This window comes from Mustela erminea, chromosome 2 (genome assembly GCF_009829155.1).
Source record: "Mustela erminea isolate mMusErm1 chromosome 2, mMusErm1.Pri, whole genome shotgun sequence".
NCBI classification, from domain to species: domain Eukaryota; kingdom Metazoa; phylum Chordata; class Mammalia; order Carnivora; family Mustelidae; genus Mustela; species Mustela erminea.
The window spans coordinates 118,606,023-118,618,507 of record NC_045615.1 but is presented as its reverse complement, the minus strand read 5'-3'; the positions used below and the strand labels follow the sequence as shown (position 1 = coordinate 118,618,507).

The 12,485-nt window shown below is 36.1% G+C and overlaps 1 protein-coding gene across 4 annotated transcripts in view; it reads right to left on the bottom strand.

The window, feature by feature from the left end:
* The window catches only part of TBC1D19 (TBC1 domain family member 19), a 173,277-nt gene that overhangs the window by 102,613 nt on the left and 58,179 nt on the right, over nt 1-12,485 (bottom strand). For all 4 annotated transcript variants that reach the window (XM_032334035.1, XM_032334036.1, XM_032334034.1 and 1 more), the window contains 3 exons: nt 4,797-4,871; nt 2,961-3,024; nt 1,729-1,775 (listed from right to left, as the gene is read on the bottom strand). In XM_032334035.1, coding sequence (XP_032189926.1) covers nt 1,729-1,775; nt 2,961-3,024; nt 4,797-4,871 — 186 coding nt within the window. The remainder of the gene's footprint in view (nt 1-1,728; nt 1,776-2,960; nt 3,025-4,796; nt 4,872-12,485) is intronic.

Here is a 12,485-nt window from a genome sequence, read left to right as displayed (position 1 = left end):
GTGCAACTGAGGAAGAATCCTAGGAGCTCATCTGAAAGTTTGGATCTCTTTGTACTTGTATGTGCTTTCTTTCTCTTGCTGAAACAAAAACCTTCTGTGGTTAAATCTTGTGAAGTCTTGTGAGTCTCTTGGATTATCTGACTCTGTAGTTGTTGCAGCAGTGCACAAAACAGAAAGAGAAGCTCCTGCCCTTGTGGATCTTCCATTTAATAGGAGAAGGCAGATAATAGGAGAAGGCAGAAAAGGACAATTTTATATAATGATAATGCTATGAAGAAAAACAAAGTAGTTAAAGGCTAAAGGGAGTTCCAAGCAGGAGGTACACGGAAGACTTTGCTGAAAAGGTGACATTTAAAGTAAAGAGATAAGGAGTTAAGGGAACACGCAAACAAACATATGGGGAAAAAGCACTGTGGGCAGAGAAAACAAGGAGCAAAGACCCTCAGATGGGAGGGAATCTGGGAGAAAGCAAGAAGGCTAAACTAGCTGGAGTAGAACAAATCAGGGAAAAGTTATAGGAGATGAACTCAGAGGTAATGGGGTACCAGATCAAATAGGATGTTTTAGACCACTGTCAGGACTTTGGCTTTTAAGTAGAATGCGATGGGAAGCCACTAGACACGAGAGGAGTGATTTATATGGAATGGTACTTAAAGGGCTTCCTCTGGGAACTGCACTGAGAAGAGATTCTGGGTGGGCAAGGGTGGAGCAGGAAGACCAGTAGGAAGCCACTGCAGTGGTCCAGACAAGACACCAGAGCTTGGAACATGAAAGTAGGAGGGGTTGTGATAAGAAATGGGTGGATTCTGAATACATTTTGAAGGTAAAAGTAACAGGATTTGCTGATAGATTACATGTAAGGTATAAAAGAAAGAAGAGAGTCAAAGAAGGGTCATTAAAATAATCAATGAGTTCTAGCTGGCTACTATAGAGTTGCACTTAATGATCGATGTACCTATCAAACTTAACTAAGCTCATCTTCACTAACAAATCTGCTCCTCCTCCTGTATTCTTTCTCTCATGGGAAAGGTACCTCTGCCCAGCTACCCAATCTAGACACTTAAAATCATCCTTATCTTTTATTTTCTCATACCTCCCCAAACCTAATCAGGTCCTAAATCCTCCTAAAAATCTCTTGCAAATCTGTTGAACTCTTTCCATTTCCAACACTGTTCTTTTGCAGCAGATCCTTTTCACGTCTTGCCTAGACTACTAAAACAGGAAAGGACTTAAAAAGGAAAAGATTCACTGAGCATCTGTATAGGCCAGGCAACAGGTTACCTGATTTACAGTTACTGTTTTTTTTTTAAAGATTTTATTTATTTATTTGACAGAGAGATCACAAGTAGGCAGAGAGGCAGGCAGAGAGAGATAGGAGGAAGCAGGCTCCCTGCTGAGCAGAGAGCCCGACGCGGGACTCGATCCCAGGACCCTGAGATCATGACCCAAGCCGAAGGCAGCGGCTTAACCCACTGAGCCACCCAGGTGCCCCTAATTATTGTTTTTTAATCAAAATCTTCCTAATTGATTTTCTTGCCTTTAATCTCTCCACATTCCATGTATTTCCGAGAGCTACTTCCAAACACAAATCTGATCAGGTCATTACACTGCTTCAATGAATCTAGGGCTTTATACATGGCAATTCCTCTGCCTGGAGATATTCTTATATCGTCATTTCTTCCTCTTTTACCCTCACTAATATACTTATATTGATCCAATATAACCTACCTCCAGAAAATCCTTTGGTGCATAAACAGGTCTGAAAAGGCTTAAATCTGGAATTAATAAAATATATTAGAACAAAATTCAATTAATACAACATATGAATAGTTAGTAAATACAAAATGTTAATGACTCTTTCATATGTTACAATGCAGCTAAATTAATTCGACATTGCAGAGTATTGACAATTTGTCATTCATTGTCTTAAGTTTTGGGAACACAAAAATGAAAAGGCAGTCCCTTCCCTTAACAGCCTAAGATGACATATTCTGAAAGAAATTAAGAGACTCCCCTTCATAAATCTGTAATAAATTTATAACTGAATTGAAAAAACAATGTCAATATAACATAAAAGTTCTATATGAGAATTCTCCAAGTACAGAGAACATAAATAATACTTTCTTAGTGAATTCCTCTAGTTGTATTGAACTGTTCTCCCTTTTGAACTTATATAACACACTGCTCCTCTAGTAGGGTACTTATTTCTTGCCCAGTCTCCCACACTTATTTTTAAAGGAGTGGTGGTGGGACGCCTGGGTGGCTCAGTTGGTTAAGTGTCTGCCTTTGGCTCAGGTCATGATCCCAGGGTCCTGAGATTGAGTTCCACACTGAGCAAGGAGCCTGCATCTCTCTCTGCCTGCCATTCCCCCTACTTGTCTCCCTCTCTCTCTACCTCTCTCTGACAAATAAATAAATAAGATCTTTTAAAAAAATAAGGAAATAAAGGAGTGGTAAGCGATTATGTACATGTCTATCTATACAATTATATACATCTGTTTATCATAATAAATGAGACGAGTTGTCACTCAAATGTTTATAAAATTGATTGACTCCATTTAACATTAAAATAAACCAAAATACTTAAAAACATTTAGAAGTCTCAAAACTCTTCACCATTTAACCTACCTTTAAAGCCTGAAAAATATTTACCTTAATTATGAGTCTAAGAAATCCACTGAAAGATTTAATCTACTTTTCTATAAAGATGTTTTCAAATGATGCTTTAAAAAAGGATAACTGATTTAAATACTCTCGAAATAATGCAAAACATTGGTCAAAGTTAGGAATTTTTAAACTGCAAAGTAGAAGTTTAAGCAATAAAAGTAGAGGACAGTAATTAGCAGCGAAGGAAAATTGCTATCTTTCCAAAAGAATTGTTAACATTGTTATTTTGGAACCAGAATTAAGAGCGCAATTTGTTTCCTACTACCACATTTTGAAAAAAGTTGTTCATATACCTGGTTCATCAGTTCCCATTTCATTCCATTTATTGAGAAGTTCTTTCTGTTCTCCAACTGGCCTCTAAAAAAGGTAATTTTAAAATTGGTTTCATTTTGTGAAGTTTAGCAATGCAGCTGAAAAATAAGAACCAATAACTTACCGAAAAGTTTGAATAAGCTACCATAACGTAAGAAAAAAATAATTTTACTACATACGGAGAACTTTTGTTGGAATTACTCTTAAATTACTGTTATTTAACTATTATATCTAGTCTGAATGGCTCAGGTGGAACGTGATACTAATTGAGCCCCCCAAAAAGAAGGTAAATGATCTCTACTGGACAGTAAATTTCACAAAGAAATACTGCTCCTCAGCCACATACTCCATCTCTTACCCCATCTACAACCTCAGAAAGGCATCGTAAGGGGGACTGGCAAAGGACAGTGTGACTCCGAGTCAGTAGCATCATCTTCCTATACGAAAGACTGTATATTGCCCAATACTATGTACTTCGACTTTATATCAAGAACTTTATAGTTCTCCATATAAATTTATCTGCTTTTTACACCATCCTTCTGGTGCCTTCAGTGACTTGTCCTTGGGTATTACCCAAAGTTCATCCGCTATATCCTGTCCCACAACAAGGAATAAATAGCAGGTAGGGAGAATAAAGTGAAGAGAAACTTGTGTTTTCCTATTCAGGAGCCGTCAGAAAGAATCTTGAGCATTCCTCAAGTGGCTTTTCTTTTCCTCTTTATCTCTCCCCACTCAAAACCCATAGTGACATGTAGGCAGCCACGGACCCAGCTAGAGGCGAGGGATCAAACCAGGCCCTGACTCGTGCCTCCTGAATATCAGTTGAGTTGCCCTGGAGAAAGAAGAGCCTGAGCTATGGACCCTAAGACTCGCTGGCGTGACTGCCTGCATGTATTAAGAGGCAAAACTGGGTTGCACATTTAACTGTTACAAGATTACCCAGTACTTGCACGGATTATAAATTGCACCATTGTAAGCTCGTGAATTGCTCGTTAAAGATTAGCTAAGTAGACAAAAGTTACTGGTGTCAGAAGATCCACTACCAGTGCTTGGGAAATGGGTTTCGTAAAAGCTTAAGGGGTTTCATGTGAATGTTACGTGTGTATAAAGAATCAACCGAAAATAGATACTTCCTTATAATTGTTTCTGTTAGCTATATAATGCCTCACAGCCTTGAATAAAATTGGCACTGCTTGGACATCAACCACTGTGTCCCTCCTGTCCTCATTTCTTTACAAGTCTTATTCTCTCCGCATTCTCTTACTCGACCCTGCTCGTGTCGTGGCACCGGCCGCGACAGTGACAGATAAATGTTGAGAATTAGATCTAATAGTACTATTATTAGAACTAAATAGTTCAACAGAGAGATGACAAATCATCATTTCATTCTCTATGTTAATACTGAAAGATGGTACCATACTGGCTATTACAAGATAATAGTATGCCTCAACCCCATCTCCGATTACAAAAATATGGTTATTGTGCTAATTAGTCAAATGTAAGGAGACCAAAGGTAAGTAAAATTCTTAAAGACCATTTATAATACTTATAACCTTTATAGCCAGATTTCTAAATAATCTATACGTAGATTATATATTGTATTTTTATTTATTCTCAAGATATGTTCATTACGAAAAGCATTACAATATATGTAATAGAAATCTATATAGAATATACCCACGTAAGTGGCCTTTTACAGAATTTTGTTTCACTATAAACTGGTATACTGGTTAAAAAAAAACAACTGCCTAACAGTTACAACTTCATGGTACTCCTAGTATTTGATTCACAATAAAATACTTAAATGTTAAAATTACCTTTCGTGCCAATGGGATACTCAGTTCAGTGCACATGCTATTTAAACTCTTCAAAATTCTTTTTTCCCAACTTCCCTGAAATATAAAAAAATAACTTATTATTGTTTCTGGTTAATAATACCAAAACTAATTTTTTAAAAATTAAAGCTATTATGAGTTATATAGAAATGGTGAGGTTGGTTGAGATTGGTTAACTTCATTCATTAGTTCACTCAATAAATATTGATTACTGCCTACTATGTGCCAGATACTACCCTTAGTGCTGTGAATTAAGCCATGAACAGAAGGTCTCAGTCTTCATAAAACTTATGTTCTAGGGGGAAGGTTGGCAATGGGGTTAGGAAAAAAAAAAAATCAACAACTCATATTATAAGAAAAAATAGCAGATAATAAAAAGGTAAATTACTTTTAAGCATTTTGAAAATGTTTGATACTTAGAAATCCCATTAATAACCTAGTAAAAAATGAAATTTTATAGGAATTATTATATTGTGATTTTTCCAAACAAGACATTTCAGTCCTAAATACTTCACCATGCATGTTCTAATAAGAACCTTCTCCTACAATAATAACTACGATACTGCTATCACACCTAAGAAAACTAGTGTTAATATTTCACACATCTAATACCTAGTCCACCATCAAACTATTCCAGTTGTCCCCAAAATATCTTTTATAGTTTCTAAAATCCATAATCCATTAAAAATGCATGCATTACATTACATTTCGTTGTTATGTCACTTTTCATGTAGCTGAATCTAGAGTCTCTTTGTTTTTTTCTCTTTCATGATATTGACTTTATTGAGGAGTCCAGGCCAGTTATCTTTTAGAATGTGTTACAATATGGATTTGTCTTATTGGGTTTTTTGCAGCATTGATCACCTTCTTCTCCAGCCTCCATATCTCTTTTAAGCTTGAAATAATAAGTTATTTTTAATAGCCAGTCATAAACTGGTTACCCATGTATACCATGTTTTAGTAAATTATTCTTTTTAACAACAAGCTAAATTGTCATAATTTTTTTTTTGGTCTTTTTACTAAAACATGCCTAGAGGCCACTTCTGGCTCACTGAAACCAAAATGCTCACTGAAACCAAAATAAAATAATACCAAAGCTTCAAAATTTAGATCAAGAGAAGAGAAGAGAACTATATATAACAGCATTGATAATGGACAGTTATATCCAGGCAATAAAAGTATAATAATAATAATAATAATAGCTCTTTTATGTGGTTGTTATAAAGCTTAAAGATGTAAAGTGCCTGGAACAGTGACATAATAATGATGATAATAATAATCATTCAATAATCGATAGCTTTTACTATAGCTATTATTGTTCACAGCTTCCTCTTTAACAGACACATTTAAATACATTACCCTCTTTATCTGGAATATACTCTCCACGTTCTACTCCAATCCCCAACATATTTTTTCCTATTATCTGAGTAAATCTTACTCGCTTCTCAGGTCTTCATCTCTATTAAGATTTCTCTTCCTGATCCCTCACCGCAGATAGTAGTAGGTACATTTGCTTATAGTCTCTCACAGCACCCCTTCTTTCACCTATCATCACATAATCACACTTTGTCTAGCACATAATAGACGCTCAATGATTGAATCGATTTCTACTCTAAGTAATGTTGCAAGCATTTTTTAAAAAATTTGATACTACAGCCTAAGCAATGAATGAACAAAAAAGCATTTATCTGTAGGAGAAATATATAGCTGTGTGAAACGTATAAGCCTTAGTTCACTAAATATTTACAAACAGCTTTTCAGGAGTAATAGAATAGTCTTCATAAATTATATGAAATGCTGACAAAATAATCCCATTTACTGGTTTATTTTCAATGATCTCTCTCTCTCTTTTTAACTGTAAATACTTCTCTTAAATCCAAGACCTAAATAAAATACATTTGAGCACCTTATTCATGATCAATGAATTAACAATTATATATTGTTAGTTATAACAGTATAACCTTCTTCCACCCCCAATGTCCTATCCTCAATTTATCTGAATAAATCTTATTCAACTTTCAAGTCTCAGCTTAAATATCATCTCTTCTAATAAACCTTCTGTCACTTGCTTCCCCCACTTCAGACTGTGGCGGAAGGAAATACAAGAAAGCTTATTTGGGGGGTAAAAAAAAAAGGAATTTTAATTCAGTCATTGCTATAAAAATAAAATTTGCATAAAGATTAAAAATCTAGTCTCTGGGCACCTAGGTAGCTCAGTCGGTAAAGTGTCTGCCTTCAGCCCAGGTCATGATCCCAGGGTCCTGGGCTCAAGTCCACATTGGGCTCCCTGCTCATCGGGGAGTGTGGTTCTTCCTCTCCCTTTGCCCCTCCACACTGCTTGTGCTCACTCTCTCTCTCATACTCTCTCTCTCAAATAAACAAATAAAATCTTTTAAAAAATAAAAAAATGAAAAAGTCCAATTCCTGAATTCATATTATTTATCCTATTATATAAAGAAAAACTTAACTGAAATGGTTTAAGTTAGTGAAATGGTGAGTTCCCTGTTTCCAGAAATACTCAAGCAAAGGGACATGAACTTCAGAGGTTGAATGAGATAAACTTGGGTCCACTTCAACTCCAGTCATAGATAACTTTTTTCAGGCTCTATCTGTAGAAGTGCCTAAACAAGCCCAAAGTCTCAAAAATACTTAAAAAAAAAGTCCTGAGTGAAATAAGTCAAGCAGAGAGAGCCAATTATCATATGGTTTCACTTATTTGTGGAGCATAACAAATAGCATGGAGGACATGGGGAGTTAGAGAGGAGAAGGGAGTTGGGGGAAATTGGAAGGGGCGGTCAATCATGAGAGACTATGGACTCTGAAAAACAATCTGAGGGGTTTGAAGTGGCGGGTGGGTGGGAGATTGGGGTACCAGGTGGCGGGTATTATAGAGGGCACAGATTGCATGGAGCACTGGGTGTGGTGAAAAAATAACGAATACTGTTATGCTGAAAATAAATAAATTTAATAAAAAAAGTCCTATGCTATTTATTTAAATTAAAATCTTTATATTTAACACACACAGAAAAAGTGGAAGTGGCAAATAAACTATTGAGAAATGACAGTGCACTAATGCAAGATACAAAGAAAATAATGGTTTCTACCCCAAAGTCATGAAATAAAGCTTTAAAATGCTACTTAAAAGAAAAATGAATGGCCTTTTACATTTAAAATGTTTAATAGGAAGACATTACCTTTTACCCAAACCCACATCCTCTCCAAATGAAATTATCGTTGCCTTCAAATCATTTTCCCTAATAATTGGAATCTATGGTATTAAGTCAAAGGATTTCAAGAGTTTTATAAAAAAGGTAATTTCTAAGCCATGAGATGCAAAAAAATTACAAAAGAATCACAATTGTATTGAAAACTCTAATAGGGTATTATCTATTGCCTTGCTACTTTTTTATAACTTTTGGGACTTCATCAAGATCAAAAGCTTCTGCACAGCAAAGGAAACAGTCCACAAAACAAAGAAGCAACTCACAGAATGGGAGAAGAGATTTGAAAATGACACTACAGGCAAAGGGGTGATATCCAAGATCTGTAAAGAACTCCTCAAACTCAACACACAAAAAACAGATAATCATGCCAAAAAATGGGCAGAAGCCATGAATAGACACTTCTCCAAGGAAGACAAGTGGCTAACAGACACATAAAAAAATGTTCATCATCATTAGCCATCAGGGAGATTCAATTCAAAACCACATTGAGATACAATCTTACACCAATTAGAATGGCCAAAATTAACAAGACAGTAAACAACATGTGTTGGAGAGGATGTGGAGAAAGGGGAACCCTCTTACACTGTTGGTGGGAATGCAAGTTGGTACAGTCATCTGGGAAAACAGTGTAGAGATTCCTTAAGAAATTAAAAATAGAGCTACCCTATAACCCTCCAATTGCACTACTGGGTATTTAACCCAAAGATAGAGATGTAGTGAAAAGAAGGGCCATCTGTACCCCAATGTTCATAGCAGTCAATGGCCACAGTCACCAAACTGTGGAAAGAACCAAGATGCCCTTCAACGGATGAATGGATAAAGAAGATATGGTCCATATATACAATGGAGTAATATGCCTCCATCAGAAAAGATGAATACCCAAATTTTGTATCAACATGGATGGGACTGGAAGAGATTATGCTGAGTGAAATAAGTCAAGCAGAGTGAGTCAATTATTATATGGTTTCACTTACTTGTGGAGCATAAGGAATAACACAGAGGACACTGGGAGATGGAGAAGAGAAGTAAGTTGGGGGAAATTGGAGGAGGAGACAAACCATGAGACACTGTGGACTCTGAGAAACAAACTGAGGATTTTGGAGGGAAGGGAGGTGGGGGCTGAGTGAGCCTGGTGGAGGGTACTATGGAGGGCATGCATTGTATGAAATGGAAAAAAAAATGAAAGTAAATAAGTCTTTAAAAGCCATATACTTTAGTGTGTAAAAATTTTGAAATTATAAAATTAAAAATGATTTCCTTCACACTGAAAAAAATAAAGCAAAATAGTTATAACCCTGCTATCTAAAGGAAAAAGATTTTAGTAATTCTCTGACTATAAAAGTAATACATGTATTCAAGATAATTTGGAAAAAAGAATAATATGTAAAGAATAGAATAATAAGTAAGTATCCTTAAGTTTCTATCAGCCAAAAATAACCATCATTAATATTTTGTTCTCTTCTTTCATTTGTTCTATGCATGTGTGTGTACAGCTGAGATATACACCTGTGTATATATTTTTAATTAGGGTGGAATTAAATTGTTTTATATTTTGCTTTCTCCATTTAAAATTATATTATATACATTTTCCTATTTCATTATATTCTTTCAAAAGTAATATTTTTTAACTTTTTTTTTTTTTTTAATTTGACAGACAGAGATCACAAGTAGGCAGAGAGGCAGGCAGAGAGAGAGGAGGAAGCAGGCTCCCCACTGAGCAGAGAACCTGATGCAGGGCTTGATTCCAGGACCCTGGGATCATGACCTGAGCTAAAGGCAGAGGCTTTAACCCACTGAGCCACCCAGGCGCCCCAAAAGTAACATTTTTAAGGGCCATATAACATTGTCTTTTGGAGATACCATGCTATATATATGCAAGCCTTACTGTTATTCATTTAGATTCTTTTAAATTTTTAAATATTATCATGAACATAAATTTCTGCATTTCCCTGATTCTTCCCTTTAGATAAGGTTCTAGAAATGGAATTACTAGGAAAAAGGGTGTGAATATTTTCTGAGAGGGAACAATTTTCTTTTTTTGTTTATTCAATTCATCCATCATTCCATCATTTAAAAAAAAAAAAAAAGGTATGTACTGAGCATCTGCCAAGAGGCAAGCACTGTGCCAGAATTTGAAGATACAGTTCTGGAAGGAGACAATGATCCTGCTTCACAGAGATGGCAGAATCTAGAAGATAGTATAGACAATCCCACAATATTGTGGGAGGAGGTCTAGGAAGCCTCCTGTATGGAGGATTGGAGACAAAGAAAAGGTACCTGAGAATCTGAGATCTCAGGGTCAGAAAGACTTCCTATAGAAACCATCATGTAACCTGACACCTGAGAATATGCAGAAGTTAGCCAGAATGTGTGAGATTTGTGGGGAGGCAGTTTCAGGTAGAAGCAACAGCATGAGCAGCAGTTCTCCTACTGGAACTACTGAAGGAAGTCAACCATGATTAGATAGAGTAGATGTGGTGGAAATATGCAGGGGAGTAAGGAGGGGGAGGAACAATTTGAGGACACAAGAGATAAGACTTGAGTAGTAAAGAGGAGCAAGGTAATTTATAGTTTTTATAAGCAAAAATAAGAAGTTGCAGTTGTGTCCTAAAAGTCTGGGAAGTTTTGGGTTTTTTAAAAAGATTTTATTTATTTATTTAAGAAAGAAAGCATGCTTGCACTTGAGCTTGAGCAGGGTGAGCAGCAGAAGGTGGAGTGGGGGGAGAGAATCTCAAGCAGATTCCCTGCTGAGTGTGGAGTCCTATGCAGGGCTTGATTATCAGACCATGAGATCAGCACTGGAGCCAAAACAAGAGTCAGACCCTTAACCAACTGAGCCATCCAGAAACCCCCTAAAAGTCTGGGAAGTTTTAAGAAATGGAGTAACAAAACAGAAGGTAGAAAGATCAATTAGGAAGAGGATGAGAATTGAAGTTATATAAAACTTTTCATTTTTATTTAGGTTACTGGATTGACAGAGAACTGCACAAATTCAACCACATAGCATATTTTGATTTTGTCCGAGCATTCCTGGAGTGGATAAAGAAACAGGCTGAATATCATCAGGTAGTACAGATTCTAAAGCCAGACTGTCTGAGTTGAAATTCCAACTCTTCCATCTACTAGTTTTGTGAAACTGGACCGATCTAAGATCCTAAGAGTAACACATCTCGCAGCCTTGTCATGAATGTTAAATGAGTAAATAATTGTAAAGCGCTAAAATGGTATGTGGCACATAATTAGAGCACTATGTGCTCACTAGTACTATTTCACAAGAAAATAGTACTTAAGGATACTGAGAATTAAGTATAAGGATAATTATACTTAATCACACACTGTGTATCAGTTTCTTCAAATACGGCTTTTCTAAAAGGTGTAGCAAAGTAGTTCTCAAATTATTTTACATGGAAATAGGGTTTCACAGTCACATCAGTCTGAACAACACTGAATTAAATAAAATTAAACAGCTTCTTTATTGCAGAACATCTCAGAGCTCTTAACATGCCAAAATAAACTGTATGCAACAAAATTAAGGAGTATTGAACTAAAACCCAAAGTATAAAATAAACACCCATGAGCCCACACTTATATAATAAATAAATGGGGGGGGGGAGGCAACTCTTCCATGCAGAAACACCAAATAATTTCTGCACAGACTCCCACCTCACGTTGGTGGAACCTAAATGTCTCACCTTACATGTGAACCATAAATAGTGACTTCCTCCAAACAGTACAGTATACAAGGGGATGGGACCGAAAAGTGACTTTGCAGTGGAACAGCCTCACAAATACTACCCAAGGCAGTAGAGCCAGGTCAACAACAACAGTGCCAATCATGTCGACAGTATATACCCTGATGTGATATGAGGAACATAAAGGGCACTTTCTATCTGTGGTCCTCCTCCAAGAACCTCCCCCTGCAGTCTAATCATGAGAAAAACATCAGACAAATTCCAATAGGGGGATATACTACAAAATACCTGACCAGTACTTCTCAAAACTGTCAAGGTCATCAAAAATAAGAAAAGTCTGAGAAACTGTCCTAGCCAACAAGAGCCTAAGGAGATATGACAAACAAATGTAATATGGTATCCTGGATGGGATCCTGGAACAGAAAAAGGAAGGTTAAAACTAACTAAAGAAATACTCATAAAGTATGACCATTAGCTAATAGGGGAGACTAGGTGTGAAGTCTATCGGAACCCTATAATATCTTCTTAATTCTGTAAATCTAAAATCTAAAACTCTTATAAAAAATCAAGTCTACCAGGTGGTGGGTATTATAGAGGGCACAGACTGCATGGAGCACTGGATGTGGTGAAAAAATAATGAATACTGTTATGCTGAAAATAAATAAATTTAATTAAAAAAATCAAGTCTATTAAAAAATCATAAAGTAAGTTGTGAAAGGAGTGAAAGGTACAGCACAGGGAATATAGTCAATGTA